Source organism: Monodelphis domestica, chromosome 2 (genome assembly GCF_027887165.1).
Source record: "Monodelphis domestica isolate mMonDom1 chromosome 2, mMonDom1.pri, whole genome shotgun sequence".
Classification (NCBI taxonomy): Eukaryota; Metazoa; Chordata; class Mammalia; order Didelphimorphia; family Didelphidae; genus Monodelphis; species Monodelphis domestica.
The window spans coordinates 476,692,197-476,712,363 of NC_077228.1; the positions used below are offsets into that span (position 1 = coordinate 476,692,197).

The 20,167-nt window shown below is 38.5% G+C and overlaps 1 protein-coding gene across 3 annotated transcripts in view; it reads right to left on the reverse strand.

Moving 5' to 3' along the window:
* VAV3 (vav guanine nucleotide exchange factor 3) overlaps window positions 1-20,167 on the reverse strand; it is a 439,950-nt gene that overhangs the window by 133,590 nt on the left and 286,193 nt on the right. For all 3 annotated transcript variants that reach the window (XM_001372319.4, XM_056819156.1, XM_016429056.2), the window contains exons 17-18: window positions 17,553-17,653; window positions 740-762 (exon numbers count right to left, since the gene is read on the reverse strand). In XM_001372319.4, coding sequence (XP_001372356.1) covers window positions 740-762; window positions 17,553-17,653 — 124 coding nt within the window. The remainder of the gene's footprint in view (window positions 1-739; window positions 763-17,552; window positions 17,654-20,167) is intronic.

The following is a 20,167-nucleotide window of genomic DNA, read 5'->3' on the forward strand; positions in this document are numbered from 1 at the left end:
GTGAAAATAGTTTTGACCTGGAGGACTCTGAAAGTTTCTTTGAAGATCCTCAGGCCTTAGTTTTAGAAGTGCTGGTGAAGAAACTTCCCTTGCCAATGGATATCGGCCACTTCTGCCAATTTGTCATCTTAGAGATGTGCCTTGGGGCACTAAATAGTTAAGAGACATATCCAGGGTCACAGAGACAACGTGTCATAGGTGAATCTTAAGTGCCAGTCTTCTTTTCTCCCAAAGGCTATCTCTAAACCAGCATACCTTTCTCATCTTAACTCGTGCAGGCATTTAATAAATATGTGTTGATTTAATTAATGGCATCAAGGGGCCATCCAATCCAATACTCTCCTTTACATCACCTGGTTTCTATTGGGTAGTAGAGCCATATCACTGCTTAAATTCTGTTTGCACCATTCTTCAGAAGAGTACTTCTCTTTCAATGTAAGCCTGTTAATGTTCTAACCATTAGCTTCAGTTTTCCCATCTCTCTATTAATCAGTTAAAAAATAAAAAGCAATCTGAGCAGAGACAGGATGGCAATCACTCAGATTCCCCCTCCCCATGAACTGCGCAGTGCAACTCATTCACATGTATTTGACTGCTCTTTTACCTCTGGTTATGTCCATAATTTTGTTGTTTTTTAAAAAAGGAAAAAAAATTATGTACATTTTGCATTCAAAAGAACCATTTCTGCTCAAGTTAGCAAACAATGCAGGAAGCAAGCACGTAAAAACTTTAATCTTACCTCAGGTTTGAGCGTCCCTTGTTCTGAAACAAATGTAAAAATGGGCATTGTCAGTGTAAGCAATTGTGTTGGACTAGAAATCTCAGTCTGGGCTCTGCTGCCTGCTAAAACACTAAGGCTTTGTTTTCCTAACTGATACCTGTAATATATTTCCAGGGTCCCTAGGGCTGGGCTAGTTATTGTTTTGCAACTCTGGTTCTCTGACCTGATTGGCTTGCCAGGAAAATGACTCAGAGCTCTAAATGGCTTGCTTATAGGCTATACTTAACTCCCTGAATTGCTTATTAAGCAGTGTCAAATAATTAAACCACAAAAGCTGCTCAAGTAGAGGGTTTGCATTAACTTTCCATGCATGAGAGAAAGCTGTCTCCTCTCAACTTTACTACTCCAAAGCTGGCATTAGGGTTGGCAACTCACCATTGCATGTACGTGCTGTACGTTTAGGTTCCCACTACAAGGTAAACAATGAAGACTAACTTGGATCACATGTGTACAATTCTCCTCTCTACTTGACCCAACTCTGATCTAAAAAGAATAACTGAAAATCAGCACGGCATTGGAAAGTTATTATTCTCTCCTCTTCTGTGACTTAGGTAAAATTAGACATTTGCTCTGGACCTCAGCGTGCCTATCTACCAAAGAGGAATAACAACCTTTGGTTACCTTGTGAAGATGAATAATGGTTATAAAGTGCTTTGAGATCTTTAGGTAAATTAACACCAGAGTAAGGCAAAAAAAAAAAACCCTTTCATTACTAGAGCTGGGCCACACACTGCTGTCTTTGAAACTTGACAAACAGGATCATGTGGCCACATGGGCCATCCGCTAAGCTCATCCCTGACAAACTCAGTGATCTTTTGCTCCTCCTGGGGTATTGGGGAAGCACCATTTTCCCATGATACTACTGCAGGTCTTTTCCATCCCAGAGTGATTTCATAAAGAGAAAGCAGAACCAAGTTATCAAGGAAGAAAGCAGAGACCTAACGAGATGTTAGATCCTTTGGTAAGTACTGGGCAGTGGGGTACACATGCAGGCACAAATTGGACACATTCAGACTTCTGGGGCAGCCTCTACCACTCATCAGCCGTATGACCTTGAGTAAGTCCCTCTAATTCCCCGGATTGGATTACGATCCCTTCAAACCTTAAAATTCACATGACTTTTATGAATTCTAAGGAGCCCCATAATCAGAATTCCAGGGAGGGACTCGCACTGCAGCATAGACCTAGCCAGCTGTAACAGGTTCACACACTGAACCTGCCTGAGGCTAACAGAACGAGTTTTCTTTCGCCTTTTACCTTTTTTTCCCCCCTCACTCCTTTTATTTTTTTTCTAAGAGAATATTCTTTATTAGTGGGAATAGGAAAAAGGCATAGACTGAAAGTCACCTTCCTTCTAGAGAAAACCATGTGCTGGGGTGCCTTTCATCAATTTCAAATGCAAGTCACCTTGGCTTTCCCAGGCTGGTGCTGTCCAGGAAAGGAGTTCTGCCTGACCCTGAACCTTCCCTGGGTCCACCTCCCAGGGGAAACAGGACCCTGCAGATGTAGAAGTCCTTCACCTACCATGTCCTGGGGTCCTTTTTTGTCCCAACAGATGAAGGAGGCAGCTGTTGATTATATTAACACCCTCCTGGACATTTAAGGGAGCCAGACAACAGGAAGGGGACTGGTATACCTCGAATTAACTAATCGATACTTGGTGATTAAAGGGGTAGTTGCCTACCATCACCACATTCCCAGTACATTTCTACACACCAAAATGCACTTTGCCATCATCTTAACCTACCAGAATTCTTCATTTCCTTCAATGCTCAACTTAAATGCCAACAAGAATCATAATAGGGGCCCCTTTTGGTCCAGTCTTTCCTGATCTCCCTAGTTCAGAGTTGGCATGGGTGCAGAGCTGGCACTCTGAGAGCTGCTCCATTTCCCCTCTTCCCAGCACCTGGGGACATTTTTTTACATGCCCCTCCCCTCTGTCCAATCACCCAATCACTCTTTGGACTAATGTGGGTAAACTCATAGGCAGCTTGAAATTGCAGTCTGGGCACACGAACTGGAAAATCTTTGCCAGCACTGCCCTGATTGTGACCATTTTAATATACATGATAATATAAGCTCCTTGAAGGCAGGAACCGCCTTTTTTTTTTTTGGCTTGAATTTAAATCCACAGTGTTTAATACAATGTTGGTCAAATACTAAGAGCCTAGTAAATGCTTATTGACTTGATTTGACTATGTTTTATCCTACTGGTAGAATATAGGGTCCTCCAAGGTGGTTTCAATTTTTTTGGACTTTGTATCCTCAGGGTTTGGCACAATGTCTAACAAGAAGTGAGGCAGCTAGTTGGAGCAGTGGATAGAATACTTTGAGTTCAAGTCCAACCTCAGACACTTACTAGCTGTATGACCCTGGGCAAGTCATTTAACCCTGATTACCTCAGTTTTTTAATCTGTCAAAATAGCTGGAGAAGGAAATGGTAAAACATTCTAGCACTTCTGCCATGAAAATCCCAAATATCTCAAACCACTACAGTATCTCTGCTAAGAAAACCCCAAATATGGGGTCAGAAAGAGTATAACACAATTAACCAACAGTTGTCAAATATAAATATATGCTTGTTGACTTGATTTGACTACCTATAGGTTGACCCAGGGCTGTTTCAATTTCTTGTTGCTATTATTTTGTCTTTGGGTCTCCAGCACCCAGCACAATGCCTTGGAAACTGCAGGTGCTTGGTACATTTAAGAAAAAAATCAGTAAATTGGTGAGAGAACTTCTTTGAATACAGAGGATATATCAACTATGATAAACAGGAACAATGAGCATGACTAGTCAGGGTTATGGAATACGCCACTTTAAAGGCAACACAGACCATTCCACAGATGGGAGGAAGAAGTTAACAATGATAAGAGGTAGGGCCAGATCCAGTTTGATACCTCTGCTGAAGCACTCTAGCTGAATTTTATTCCTAGAGAAGATTGTTCAGTTGCAAACAAATATGACACCTTCAGAGTGAGAAGACAGACAAGATATTTAAATCCGTCCATTTTTTTTCTTTTTGCCTTGATCACCAGAGAACATTCTATTTTATTAAGATGTGTTTCTGATGCAAAGAAGGCATATGAAGCCAAACTACTACACAAACCTTAGCTTAATTGTGGTATAGTCACATAATGGAAGTAAGCTTGCCTTGCAAACCTGAATTTACAAATGGAGAGCAGAGCAGGGTGATGCCATGTTTAACCTTGGCGTTCATGGTATGCTAAGACTTTCCTGGAATCAGAATGGAGCTGACCCAGTGTGTGTTTCTCTTGTTTGCTCAGAAAGACCTGGAAATTTTATAATTAATAATCTTTCTTTCCTTTTTGTTGTTGTTTGGTCTTTTCAGTCATGTCTAACTCTTTGTGAGCCTCTTTGGGGTTTCTTGGTGAAGATACTAGCATAGTTTGCCATTTCCTTATCTAGCTCATTTTAAAGATGAAGAAACTGAGGCAGACAGGATGAAGTGACTTGCCCAAGCTTACACAGATAGTAAATGTCTGAGTTGGGATTTGAACTCTGGTATTCCTGACTTTCAAGCCCAGCACTCTACCCACTGAACCACTTAGCTGCCAGTACTTTAGTTAAATAACTGCTTCCTCTGCCCACTAATTGATTAGAGAGAAAAACAGGAGGCAGCTAGGTGGCTCAGTGGTTTGAGAGCCAGCCTAGAGATGGGAGGTCCTAGGTTCAAATCTAGTTTCAGATGCTTTGTAGCTGTGTGACCCTGGGCAAGTCACTTAACCCCCATTGCCTAGACTTTACTTCTCTTCTGTCTGAGAACCAATACACAGTACTGATTTCAAGATGGAAGGTAAGGCACATGTGCATGCATGCACACAAATGTGTGTGTGTGTGTGAAAGAGAAAGAGAAAGAGAGAGAGAGAGAGAGAGAGAGAGAGAGAGAGAGAGAGAGAGAGAGAGAGAGAGAGAGAGAGAGAGAGAGAGAGACATCTAGAAACATAAACCCAAGTTTCAGAGTTTAACCAAATTATGTCAAGCAGGCAGCTGCTGGAGGGGAGGTTTTATATTTCCATACAACATCTAGAGAAGGAATCCTTCATCATTTCTGGGAGAGAATTCATAAAGAAAAGACATTCCCTAGATTCCATTGAAAACCTAGAGTAGTATTAGTAGAATGTACACGGAGTGAAGGTAAGGAGAGCTAGATTCAAATCCTTTCTGACACTAGTTATGTGGTCTTGTACAAGTCACTTGACTTCCATGTCTTTAGCAGCTGTGTAGGACTTATTTTCTAAAGAGATCTGCACTGGTAGAGGAAGTTGACATCCTGGGAGTTCTCCTATGTGGAGAAAATTTCTGGATTATGGCTCTTGCTCTTGAAAGTATCTAAAATGCTTTAACGTTTATCTCATTTTGGGATCACAACCACTTTCTGAATTGTAGGCTTGAATAACAGATGTTATTTATTTCTATTTTAAGTTGAAAAAAATGGGCTGAGAATTTAAGTGATTTTCTTAAGGTCAGAGATTTGGAGCTCTAATGGAATTTAGAAGTCTCATTTGGAAGCTAAGGTAAAGAAGGCTTAAGTGGCTTGCCAAAGGTCACATAGCTAGTAAGCATATAAGGCAAGATTTGAAACCAGGTCTTTCTGACTCTCAAGTGCCCTATCTACTAAGCATGCCTACCTTACAACTTGACCATGGTTCCCAGCTAGTATGTGGCAGAGGCAAGATTTCAAACTAGGTGTCCCTGACTCCAACGCCAGCCTTCCATCCACTCACTACCCCACACTCCCTCTATGATATTTATACTTCCACAGCAAGGAACTAAATTGTTTTTTCCCTTTCCTAGAAGGAATTTAAATTTTCATGTCAATGTGACTAATTGCTTGTTTACCAGTTACATTAGCAAAGAGAATGAAAGGGATTAAGACAGGTGAAATGGAATGCCATTCAGCTGGACGCCATTTAGCCTTCGTGCTCATGGTATATTAAGCCTTCCCTGGATTCAGAATGGGGCTCTCCACCATGTGCATACTCCTCTCGCTTGCCCAGAAAGGCTTATAAACCTTATAAAATGGACAAACTCTCTGCTAGACTGAAGACTCTTCAGATTGCTGAGTAAAAGAATATTCTAGTCCAAAATGTGATCTAAGTGCGTGTCTACTGAGGTTTTCTTTGCAAAACCTGCTCCTGCTCTGAGGCTTGGAAAGCCCATCATTTACCTCAATCTGACACCTGATTTACATGAATCTGACATCATAACGTATAATATTCAGATTCAAGATTCTTGTCTCCCAGAGGTACAGTTACCCAACAGGACTGCTAGGCAAGACGTGGCAGTGGGAGATGGAGAGCTAACTATTGGAATAACTACCTCACCTGAATGCTACTGAGGAAAAGAAGTTGCTCTCTTGAGATAGCCTTCCCTCTCGATCTTCCCCCTCCCATCTCCTGGGAATATTCCCAGGAACATTATTCCATTCTTCAAGCACCCAAAGGTTTGCAATCCTCAGTTCATCTTTATCCTGAAGCTCTACTCCTGAGCTTGCACTGGTTCAAACAGTAAAATATTTTTGCTCTTTCCACAATCTTCCAGGGCAGTGACTCATGACCTAACTTCTTTTATCATGTCCCTACTGGTTCTGCAAAGTGCAGAAATGGAAGATTTCTCAAGTTGCTCTGGTGGCTGTGCAAAACTTAACCTCCAAAATCAAAGCCAGAACACAGCTGTATAGGCACATTTACCCAAAGGAAGTGATTTTCAGGAATGGCACAGACTGACTTCAAAATTAATTTACTTCCATTCACCTTGTTGTATCACAACTAGCTATTATTGTCTATTCTGTGAGTATCTCTGTTTCTTAAGGGTAAATGAAAGATGGCAAAGAGTAATGGATAGAGAGCTAGTTTTGTAAGGAAAATCAAGGTTCACATTCTATTAGCCTATAGATTCTACCTAGGCTTTGTGACCCTAGGCAAGTCATTTAACCTCTTAGAACTCTGTACAATTCTAAGATGATAAGTTGCCAAATAAGAATGGATCTGTATTAATAGAGGGTGTTCCCTACTCAATGAAATTACAGATTAGGAACAAAATAAATTAATATGTGTAAATAGTAAAATAAACTTTCATTCAAGGCAGCATAGTGTGGTACATCTAAGGGTGGGCTTTGAAGTCTGGAAGACCCAAGTTCAAATCCTTCTTCTGATACAAGATAGGCTGTGTAACCCAGAGCAAGTCACCTATCATATCATGACATAAATGACAGACCAACACAGAGTTTTCACAATGACAATTCCCTCTACTAAGGAATTTTTTTTGGATTTTTTTCAGAAAAGTTTTTATCTGGGGTATTTACTGTGAAACATGTAAATGGAAAGACAAAAGGATGGCTCGAGCTCTAGGAGAAAGCTGCATAAATGTTAAGCACTTTGAATAGATGCCATAGTGTTCCACAAAATGTACTGTAGCATTTTACATTAACTATAAATAATATTTAGAAAGTGTTTTGTATATCAAATATTGTTCAAGAGTAAGTAAATCAAGGAGCTGATATCTTATTTCTAGTTCATGTTGATTATGATTTATTCCTAGTTATTGTGACCCAGATATAGAATTCATTTCCCCTTTTCTTCTAAAACTGACTTAATCTTAGTGATAATTATTGCAAAAATTTATAGGGCTTTAAGGTTTACAAAACACTTTATTTTATTTTTTAAACACTTACCTTCCATCTTAGAATCATTCCTATGTATTTGGTTCTAAGTCAGAAGAGTAGTAAGGGCTAGGCAATGGGATTAAGTGACTTGCCCAGGGTCACAGAACTAGAAGGTGTCTGAGATCAGATTTGAACCTAGGACCTCCCATTTCTAGACCTGACTCTCAATCCACTGAACTACTCAGCTGCCCTCTACAAAGAACTTTATTCATTATATTATTTAATAAGAAAAGGAGGTTTTCTGATTTATATAAACAGGCCAAGTGCTAAAGTAATAAGCTAAAGAGGAGAGAGTAATTTTATGACTATAAAAATGATATTCAAATCAAACAGAGCCTGGCTTACCCAGCCTTATAACAAAGATAAGAAGAAAACATTACAAGATACCCTAAGCAGGCAGAGAGACTTCTATCAAAGCATAATAACTTTATATAAGACTTTTCTAATCTATCAAACATTCTACCACATTATTTCTTACATAGTATTCTCAATGGTGTTTTTTTTTGGGGGGGGGGACCCATTACTGACTCAAGAATAGTTGACACAAAATTCTTGAAGATGCTCCCTTCATCACTATATAGCTCTCAGCCATCAGCAGACCAAGCCATGCTCTTTCCACTGAGGCAGCAGAAGCAGCAGTAGCAGGGGAGGTCCTAGACTGATTAAACAGATAAGAAATGGGGATCTGCTAAGGTTATACATCCCAGAGGGTGAAGCTTGCATTCCCCCTAGATCAGATTGGAGTAGGTGACCCCAGGAGGCTTTCCTGACAGTTTGAGCCCTTCTTTCAAATAGAGAATACTCAAAGGAAGCTCTACTGGGTGAGGCAGAGGTAAAAGGGACAAGAGAGGCTTTCCTCACCAACTGGAAAGGGAGCAAGGCAGAAATACTCTGTCCCAGCATGTGCTCGAGGATTAAACCTTCAAACTGTAGCACTGTACCAAGGAGAGGGCGTCCCCGAGTAATCCTGGCCCTGTGGTGACTTGTTGAGAAAGACTAGTATAAAGGTGCCCATGCCCATCATTCCGGTTAAGCCGTTGGCAGGGCGCTTCAGAGGCTGTGGGAGAATGTTTCCCAGTGAGACTGCTATTGTTCCCTTGAAGGCAGAGCAAACTCCGGCCAGTAGGGTGAGCTGGAAGTGGCAGCACTGGCCAGCTCCCCACCCCAGAGGCATTGATCAGCATGGGCTGCAGTGCCCACTCACTCCACTGCTGGGCGGGCGAGTTCTCCACTCTACTTCCAAGGTTTCCCTCGAACAGAAATGCACCCGAAGAGCTTAGAAGGACTCCTTTCCCAAGTCTGCCCTGTTCAAACGGTTCCCCAGACAGAGATGTGCACAGACACGAATGGAATGAAGGGATGCCTTTTCTCCCACTGTGAAAAGCCCCACCCTTCTGGTACAAGTTCTTCTTGTCTCCATGTCAGACTAGACTAGACTAGACCAAAACAAGGATTCACGTAGGCACTGGAGAGCTGGACTCTGGGGTTGGGGAAGAAAGCTTGCGTAGGGTGGTCACACTTTCAAAAAGGAGTTGTTTTGTTTTGTTTTTCCCCATATTATATTAAATGCTAAAGGTTTATTTACAGGACCTGGGTTCTGAGATGGAAGGGAGACTCAGCACTTCCTCATTCTGGGCAAAGAGGAGAGTCAGAAATCTGGACAAAGGAGGTGAGAAGACAAGGGCTTGAACAGCACCTCAGGTGACCCTGTGTAAGTTGAAGTCCTCTGAACCTCATTCTCCTCAGCAATAATGATTATAATATCACAGAGTTTTTGTGAGGATCCAATAAGATAATGTATCAGAAGAGGAACCTGAGTAGCATATTAGACAGAAAGCTGTAGGTGGAAGGACTGAGTTCAAATCCTGCCTCAGATACTTGCTTAACTATATGGCTCTAAGGAAGTCTCATAACCTGTCTCAGCCTATTTCCTCATTTGCAAAATAATAATAATAGCACCTACCTCCCAGGGTTGTTAGGAGGATCAGCTCAAATGAGATAACATATGCAAGGTGCATTGCAGACCATAAAGTGATATGTAACCCTGAGCTATTGACAGTTTTGTTATAAAGGAGGAAAATGAAACATAGAAGTAGAGTTTTCTGGAAGATACCAAAGATGGTAAGTGGGAGAAGTCGGACAAGGGCCAGTCCAGTATTCTTACCATAGCTCCATGGTAGTAGGATCCCCAAAGTCAATAAGAGTTCCTTGAGCATTTTCTCAGTGAGAAAATTAAAATAATGAGGAAAAATAGTACTTATTGGGAGTGAGGGACAAATGCTGCTCCATTCTAAGTTATTATTGAGTGCTTGCTATATTCTTTGTCTAGGCATTGGGTGGCACATAGAAGAATCTACAATACAATCCCAGCCATCAAGGAGTCTACAGAATCAAAGGATTTAGAGGGGGAAGGCATCATAGAGATCTAATCCAATCCTTTCCATTTTTTTAGATAAGGTTCAATGAGCAAAAGGTCTTTGCTCAGGCTCAAGATGATATAGCTGGCCAGCAGGAGAGCTGAGACACTAATCCAGGTCCTTGGAATGGAGGGAAATAAGATTTACATAAGTCAAATAATAAGCAATGAGCAAATGCAATGAGCTAGATAGTACAGTGTACACAGAGCACTGACCCTGGAGTCAGGAAGACTCATCTTCCTGAGTTCAAATCTGGCCTCAGATACTTACAAGCTATGTGACAACTCCATTTGCCTCCATTTCCTCAACTATAAAATGAACTAGAGGAGGAAATGGCAAACCGTCTCAGGATCTTTGTTCAGAAACCCCAAATGCAGTTGGATAGAGCCAGACATGACTAAAAAACAACTAAGCAACAAGAAAAACAAACCAGATGATGTCAGAAATGCCTGAATATTATTCCATGGAAAAATAAGGAAAAACTGGAGATTCATGAGGAACTGAAGCCAGGGCTGTTGTACTAATAAATGTTTAACAAAGGGTTCCCTTTGGGGGGGAAACAATTGCATACATTTTTTAGTTTATTCTGCATTATTAACACTTTCCTGGGTCTAGACAATCAACAAAACAATAAATCAAGGTCCAATTTGTAGCATTTGCTGATTTCTATGGTGCTCACACTGAAAAATTAGCTATCATTAACTGCAAGCTAGTTCTGGCACACTTCTGGCTTGAAATGATCAAGCAGGACTTGAGAGAGTTTCTGTAAAACTTGAGAGAGACCAGTGAGATTTCAGTGATTGGAGAAGAGGAAAGGGTAACCCAACAAGAAAGGTAACTATGAAATCACTTTGAAGATGTAAGTAGAATAGATAATGTAGACAGATCTAATGGAACTAAAGGTTTTTTTCTCTCAAGAAGGGCTACTTGCACAGTGACTTGATGTTAAATGCCTCATAATTAGAGTCTTTTATAAGAATTTTGGTCACACCCTAGAACAGTGATGGAGAACCTTTTAGAGACCAAGTGGCCACACTGCATGTGAGCCATCTGCCTTACCCTAGACAGGGAAGAGAGGAAGCATTCCCATTGGGCTGCTGTGTAGAGGAATGGGTGATGGCAAAAATATCCTCAGGTGCACATGGAGAGAGGGACTGGAGCAGCCCCCTCCAGCACATGTGGCATAGGTTCACCAACATGGTCCTAAAGTTTTCTAGTTACATGACCTGCTGGGTAGAACCTAACCTCTGTCCTTTAGTTATATTAGTTTTCTCTCTTCCATTTCTTGGACCATAATTCGGGTAAAATTCAGGTAAAACTTGGAAAGATTAGGGAGGTAGTAGCCAAGATGTTTCTTTTCGTCTCTACTACTTAGGGCAAGCAGTAAAGCAACTATATCTGACCCCATCCATTCTAGCCTGGGTTCAAAAATCACCCTCAGAGAAAGAAGCTCATCCCAACCTAACAACTGGTAGCTTTCTACTTTCATTAATTATTCTGTTAATGAAATGCTAAACTCTATTGTTTCCATGGCATTGAAGGACAAGAGAGTACTCTTTAAATTTAGGCTCCTGCTAAAAATGTCTGATTTTGACCCACTTCCAGCTGTGATATATAGTGAGATGGGTGTTCTTCTGTCTAAAATAAGTGACTTTTGGAGAAAAGAAAGTCATTTCAATGACTGAAAGTCACAGGAGACCATGTCTTCTGTTAATATAGAAATATTGTCTTCTGAAGGTGTCCCATACCCAGGGTAACTGCATGATCCAGCTAATCCTTCATTATTCCTTCTGCCATGAGAATAGAATCATAGAATCATAGATGTAGACCTGGAAGACAACTTATATTCAATATATTCCAGCCCCCTCCTTTTACAATTGAGGAACCTAAAGAAATTAAGTGACTTCTCAAAGGTCCCACAGATGACCAAGTTCTTTTTTCAAGTCAACTGGGTAACACTACATCTCAAAGATCATTCATACTTGCCTTCTCTAGTACAAAGCGTATTACTATAAGTAACTAGACATCTCCAGCTTTCACTTGTCCTTTCCCCAAAAAGTCTAAACCTTCTCAAAAGACTGAAATTCTACTCATAAGCAACTCTGGTAAAGAAAAAATTGGCCATCAATGCCTTGAATTACCCATGTTCTCCCAAGTGCTATACTAAAGAACTATACTAAAGATGGGGGAACAGGGGAGTGGAGGAATGTTCTATCCCATTTCAACTCCATTCTCCAAGAAAAAAGAGTGAATAAAAAAATATTTTAAATAAATAAATAAATAAGGAAGAAGGATATGGGGGTGGGAGGGAAGAGAATATCCTTCATTTTTCTTTTGTTTTCCTCTCCAGCCTAAGATTCTACAAAGATAACTACTTGTTGTCCTTGCTGTTTGATCAAACCCCTTTTCTTTAGTACTCCAAACTTGAAAAATTGTCAAACACACTATAATGGGACTCAGGAAACCAATGTCATTTGTACAAGTAGATGTGCTTGCTATCATTTCAATATAGTGCTCAAAGTTTTTAGGATCAAGTCAGAAAACCTCACTTCAATATACACTTAGCACAGTGGCTGACTTAAATTTTTGTTGATGACTTCAAAATATGTTTACAATACCTAAGAATTAGGACAGCTACTAATAACACAGTTTCTGAATTGTCTAGGTTGGGATATGCCATTAAGAAGGTAAAGTATCCTTTAAATCTTTTAAAACTTCTTAAACTTGAGGTGTTCTGAATTTATTAAGGTGTTCTTTTTTTTCTTTTTACTAAAGACTAATTCTACTTATCTTGCCCAGGCTAGAACTGTAGCAATTCAAGGAATCTATCAGCATCAGTCTCCCTTAGTAATAGAGATTACAGGTTATGTACTACTACACCCAACATATATGAATCTTTAAAAGAAAAAGACTACTATGAGATATAAGATATTAGTTTTTAGATATCAGATCTAATCAGGAAAAATATTTCCAGAGATCAGTGTTTGTTTTCTTTTTTTTTAAGCCCTTACCTTCTGTCTCAGTATCAATTCTGAGATAGAAGAGCAGCAAAGGCTAGTCCAGTGATGGTGAACCTTTTAGAGATCAAGTGCCTAAACTGCAACCTGCAACCCTCACATGGCATGTGAGCTGCCCCCTTACCCCAAACAGGGGAGGGAGGAAGTGCTCCCATTGGGCTGCTGGGAAGTGGGATGGGTGATGTGAAAAATGTCCTCAGGCATGGTGGAGAGAGGGAAGAGAACAGTCCCCTCTGGCACGTGTGCCATAGGTTGACAACATGGGGCTAGGCAAATGGGGTTAAGTGACTTTCCCAGAGCCCCACTACTGGGAAGTATCTGAGGCCAAATTTTAACCCATGTCAGCCCAACTCCAGATCTGGCACTCTAGCCAGTGTGCTACCTAACTCTCCCTCAATGTTTCTTTCTAAAAGTCATTTAACTTTACTTTTCTCAAATGAAAAACACTAAGGGAAATTTTCAAATTAACCCTCATGTTTTATTATTTGAAATTAATTGTCACAGTATTAGAACTGTTACCTTCTAAAACAGCTAAAACAATAATAATAGCATTTACTTAGCACTTTAAAGTTCATGATGTATTTTACAAATATTAACTCATTTTATTTTCATAACAACCTTGCATGGTAGGTTCTATGACTATCCCTAGTTTACAAATGAGGAAACAGTAAAAGAAAGTTTAAGTGATTTGGCTCTGGTCACTTAACTAGTAAGTATTTGAGGTCAGATTTTAACTATGATCCTTCTATGTCTCCAGGTCCAGTGCCCTATCCACTATGCCAATTTCCACTGAAGATCTACCCAATCCTGATAATGAAATGGAGATGATACAGGGTCCTTAAAGGTCATAAAAGCAAAGCATAAGCTCTGGGAAGTGTTGAAGGCAGATGCAATGATTAACTGTATATTGGTTGCCCAAGGATCAGCCTAGCTAATTTCAGAGAGGTTCGTCTCCAGGATGGCATAGAACGATAAAATTTTTTGGCTGCAGCAACTCCACAAGACTATCTATTACCTTGTAGTTAGTAGAGTTGCAATATGTATCAGTGGAAGGAGTATTCCTATCAGGGAAAGTATATGTCCCTGAAGTAGTCTCATTATATCTCCTTACATAGTCCTTTGCCATTTACAAAGTGTTTCCATAACGATTAACTCATTATTTCCTCCCAATAACCCTGCAGGGTAGATGTCATCTAAAATTTGTAAAGGAGGGAACTTGGGCAAAGAATGGTTAAAGTCACTTATCCAGAGCCATACCATTCAGTAACTAGAAAGGTCAGAAGTAAAATCCAGAATTTCCAGCCTCTAGAATTTTTCTCCCTTTTTGTCATGTTTCTAACTTATTTATATAGCTGGTATATAAAGGGCATGGCATTAATTCCAACCATTCCCAGACTCACTAACTCTCCCTAGGTTGGGTCAAGCTCTTTCATGCAAGTCAACAAATATTTGTTCAGCACTTACTCTGTACTAAGTACAAGGCTATGTGTTACATAGAATCACAATGCCACGGGTTCAAAGAATGGCAAAAGACAGTTTCTGCTTTCAAGTAGTTCAGGGTTTAATGGGAGAAACATGAAAACAACTCTTTCCAAACTAGATAGATAGGAAAAATTGGAAGAAATCAACAGAGAGAAAGAATTAGCATAAAGATAATCAGGAAAGGCTTCTTGAAGATAGGATTTTAACTGGGACTTGAAGGAAGTCAAGGAAGCCTAGAGATAGAAATGAGGAAGGAGAGCATGGGATACGGTCAGTGAAAATGCATGGAATCAGAAAAGGGGATATTTATACTAGAAACAGCAAGGAAATCGGTGTCACAGAGTAGACAGGAGGAAGAAACATGTAAGAAGATTGGAAAGGTCAGGAGAAGAAGGGGAGAGCAATAATAAAAGGCTTTGAATGCCCCAGACAACGAATTTTCTATTTGAATCTAGAAATGATAAGAAATCCATTGGAGTCTCCTGAATAGACTCCACTTCGAAAGACCTGCACTTTAAGAAGGTGAACTTGACTGCAGAGTAGAGGATGAACAGGAGTGGGAGAAACTTGAGTCAGGGAGATCAACTAGAAGGTTATTACTGTAATCCAGGCAAACAGAGATATTTCTATAACAAGGCGGTGACACTCTTAGTGACATAGAAAATATCTATATATCTATACTTAATCTTATAACTCCTGAACCCCTACTAGTGTGCTTTCCAATTGCCTAGAGCAACCATAATGTTGACATTAATTCTTAAACATAAAATATTTACTGAATGAGAGGGCAAAAACAAGGACAAAATAATCATAGCATAACATTGACTCAATCGAATGCAAAAGCAAGAATAATCAAAATAAAATATTCACTCACAGATCTAGATTGCTTTCCCTCCAATGCACCCAGTATTCAAGGGAAGTTTGGGTACAAACTGGCAAAAACTTATCAGTCAAGAACAAGTGCATAGAAAGCAAAATGCAAAGGTATATTGGACTACTTATTAGGGGGGTTTGTTTTTTATTTATTTTTAACTTTTAGAATTTAATTTATATTTCATCTACACCCATTCTAATGGAAAAACAATAGCTGGCTTATCACTTGAGCACCTAGCCTAATGTCTTGCAAATTATGAATAAATAAATAAATGTTTGCTAAATTTAATTGGGTAAAATTTTATAGCTAGAAAGTTTGATTCCTATGATCGAATCTGTGAAACATAAACAAAAAAATAAAAATATATAAAGCATCAAATAAAAATAGTTTGGTGTCATTTAGTTATGAAACAGTAGTATTATATAGTAGACACAGGATGATGAGCCAAGAGTTAGGAAGCTATGGAGGATTGAAGTCTTGGCTCTAATACTAAATAGCTCTGCATCCATAGACAAGGCACATAATTCCTCTGTGTCCACAGTCTACCTACTAAGACTCCAAAGTACAGTAAAGATGTTGAGTATGGATTCCTGGATCAAGTTCCCACATTGATGAAATCATAGATCCTCACTTTTTCCCTCTGCCTTAAAAAAAATCTTGAGAAACTCAATTTAAAAATTAATCAATCAACCAACAAGCATTTGTTATGTGCCTACTGCATGCCAGGGTTTGAGGATACAAAGACAGAAACCAAAATGGATTAAATGGACCTTTCCCTTGTGTCATTTACATTCTACTTACTAAGCCCCATGTCCTCATTTTCACACAAAAGGAAACTAAGGTACTGATAAGGTCACATATCTAGTTAGTAGCAGAGTAAAGACTGGAGCTCAGATCTCTTGACCACTAATGTAAGGATCTCTCCACTATACCACAAACATCTACCATTTAATGCCATCTTCCTTGTGAGTTGTTAGAAATTGTCGTTTCTTAGGATATAAGCATTAAAATTTAATTTCCAAGACCTGGTATAATTCACTCTACTTCCTATAACAGGTGTCCCATTATATGAACCTAAATGAATCTGAAATGAGTTCCTATTCTCTGTTCTACTTGTCTTCATATTATCCGAAATAATTCAATGTCCATTGCTTCCTTAGGGAAAATCAAAGTTTGACATGGCTGCCTTTTGAACTCAAGTGGTTAAAGTTCACTTTCTTGTGTTCAAAAAGGTTGACTGATTTTGAAAGGACTTATTGATAAAACAGAGAAACTCAGGGGAAAAGGACAACAAGAGAGAAGAAGAAAGAGAAAGAAGAAAGAGGCAAGAAAAGAAAGAGAAGGAAGAGAGCTGAAGGAACCCAAGAGAGAAAATGAAAGATGAAAGCCTGCTGAATGCATAATTACAGGCAAACCAAAAGATCCTGAGAGCCTATGTGTCTGTCTATCTCATGTAACAGGAATGTGACATTCTTTTTAAATTTTATTTTATTTGAATCAGAACAAAGTTTTAAAACAAGATTTTTAAAAAACAATTTGTTTTTGAAGTTGGAAAAAGATAATTAATTCAATTCATTAATTCATGGATTAGTCTACATATGATTTTTGCCCCTGGCAACCAAATAGAAGGACTGCCCCAATCCAATCATCTAGGAGTATTTGAAATAAGTCTAATACTCTAATGCTTCAATGATTGAGTCTTTAATGTGTGTGTGTGTGTGTAATTCATTAATTCATGAATAGTCCACATATGATTTTTGCCCTTGACACCCAACTAGAAGGATGCTCCCAAACATTTGAGAATGTGGGAGAAATTTAGAACTCCATTACACTGATGATTAAGCCTGATGGATAGATAGGTAGATAGATAGATAGATAGATAGATAGATAGATAGATAGATAGATAGATGGATGGATGTATAGATGATGGATAGATGGATGGATGGATAGATGGATGGATGGATGGATGGATGGATGGATAGATAGATACTAAAGAAAAAGTATTTTTTCTACTGAGAAGAAAATGACATGTAGTTGAATACAGCTGCAAGATGGGAGAGGTATTACTTGTATATCTTTTGGTAGCTTTTTTCCCCTTGTCTCTCCAACATTTAATTTAACAAGGATAAGTCACATGAATTTTAAGCTTTCTCCTAATTGTGCTTATAAATGGTAGTTTCAAAAGCATATATGTTACAATAAACACAAATTAGGGGTAAATTAAGCCTTAATTATGTTTAGCAAGGTTTATGCCCTAATTAAAAACAGTATCACAACAATAAAAATGACTTACCACCTGAATTAACTCTGCCACAATTGTCTAATCTTCCTAAACATTCTTTGTGTGCTCTGGCGCCACACTTGAAACATAAATAGCCTTGATAAAATGTTCCTCTGAAAAGTAAAATTAGAGAGTGATACATTAAAGGTGATAAATTCTTTCCATATATGAAATCATTAGAACAAATAAAAGAAATTAATGCAGATCTTATTCAAAGTCATTTCCAGAATAAGAAGAAAACAACTGAAAGTTTTAAGGAAGTGATATCAATTTGGAATTAGAAGAAAAGTCAGTATACTTGGTATACTCTCTGGCCAAGAGATACCATTAGCAGGCATATAATACAATGAGGTTAAAAATGAGGGAAAGTTCCCTTAGATAGAAAAACATTTATGGAAGCACATTTTATTTTTTGGCATTTGGAAGCATTCAGAAAGAAAGTAAATACCCTCCAGTAGAGAAATGGCTAGACAAAGGGTACATAAAGGTAATGGAATATTAATCTATAAGATTAAATATAAATAAATTCTTTGAGAATTATGACAAATTCAGAGAAAACTAGGAAAACATGTACAAACTCATTTAGAGTAAAGTGAGCAGAAAAATTTATATGATGATATATTTAATGAAAGAGAAAACAACAATACAAGGTTTCAGAATTCTGATCAACATACTAACCAAACAATTTCATTGACACAATGATATGGAATGAGTCATACACTGTCATACATGGCCAATGTGTTGACTTGGTTTATTTAATTGTACTTGTTAAAGGAGTGGGTTCTTTTACAAGAGGGAATCATTAGAAAATGATGACAATAAAAAAAAGAATCAATGAAATATTCCAACAAAAGATAAAGAGAAAAGAGAGAGGAGAGAATGAGTCAAGACAGTTCAAGAACAAGAATCAGACTGTTGAATCAATTATTCCTACCAAATTTGACTCAAACATTTATTAAGTGCCTATTATATACACCGTATGCTGGTGAGCACTGGAAATTCAAAGAAGGACACTACACAGATGCTACATTAAGGAGATTACAATTTAATAGAGATAGAAAGCATATTACATGCATAAGCAAATCAGACAAAGTTTTATGATAACCGGGAAGTAGGGAGCATTTTCACCTAATGTAGAGGAGGAAAAAAAAAGAAAAAGCTTTATGAAGAAGGTGATATCCAGTACGAATCCTGAAGGAAGTCACTGGCTTAAATATGGAGATTTTTCAGTGGTTTTTTCAGTCATGTCTGACTCTTCATGACCCCATATTTGGGGGTTTTCTTGGCAAAGAAATTAGAGTGGTTTGTCATTTCCTTCTCCATGTCATTTTACAGATGAAGAACTCAGGCACAAAGAGTTAAGTGATTTACCCAGAATCACATTGCTGGTTAATGTCTGAGGCCATTATTAGAAAGAAGATGAGTCCTCCTGAGTTCAGGGCTGGTACTCTAGCCACTGTACTACCTAGCTGCTCTTAAATATGAAGATATTAAGGGATAAAGAGCTCATTTAAGCTACTGGAGATAGTTTAAGTAAAGATATGGACAGAGTAGATTTCAAGACAAGAATGGGAACATTTTAACTGGAATATAGAGTACATCAGTAAGGTCAGTATGAGCTCAAGTTGTAAAAGTAGTTGATAGTAAATAGTTGAACTGGCTAACCATAAGGTCAAGAAGGAAGGTCAGAGAAGGGATGATGGACTGGGAGAACAGATTAGGTTGGAAGAACTAGAGGTATCAGTGAGGAGAAGGAACAGAGATTTAGGAGAAGAGGAAAAATAATCTAAGGATAAGAGCTTGCAGTTGGAGAGAGGAATTTCAGAGTTCTTTAATATGCCAATAAGACAATTATGTTTGGGGAAGCTAGGTAGCATGGTATGAACCATTCCCCAACTGATAAATGGTCACTATATATGAGCATACAGTTTTTGGATAAAGAAATCAAAGCTACATATAACTATATGAAAAAATGCTCTGGATCCTTATTGATTAGAAAAATGCAAATCAAAGCAATCCTGTATTATTATCTCACATTTATCAGACTGGCTAAAATAATAAAGAAGCAAAATGACAAATGTTGGAGGGGAAGAGAGGGAAAAGGGGACACTAATATACTGTTGGTAAAACTCTGACCTTATCTAACCATTTTGGAGAGCAGTCTGGAATGGTGTCCAAAGAGTAATAAAACTTTGTATTCCTTTTGATCCAGAAAGAATTAGAAAAAAATTGGGCTTATATCTTAAGGTGATTGGGTAAAAAAAATAATCTGAATCTTCTAAAATATCTTCTAAATATTTATCTTCTAAAATATTTATAGTAGTTCTCTTTGTGGTGGTAAAGAACTAGAAATTGAAGGAATGCCCATCAGTTGGGGATTGGCCAAATAAGATGTAGCATATGATAATGATGGAAGACTACTGTACCATAAGAAATAATGAACAAGTTAGTTTTAGAAAAACATGGAAAGACCTACATGAAATTATGAAGAGTGATACAAGCAAAACCAAAAGAACATTACACACAGCAACAGAAATATTGCTTGAGGAATGATGTGTATATCTACCACAAGATAACAGAAACAAGCAAGACATTGTTTTATGCATACTTATATCTTTTTGTTAAAT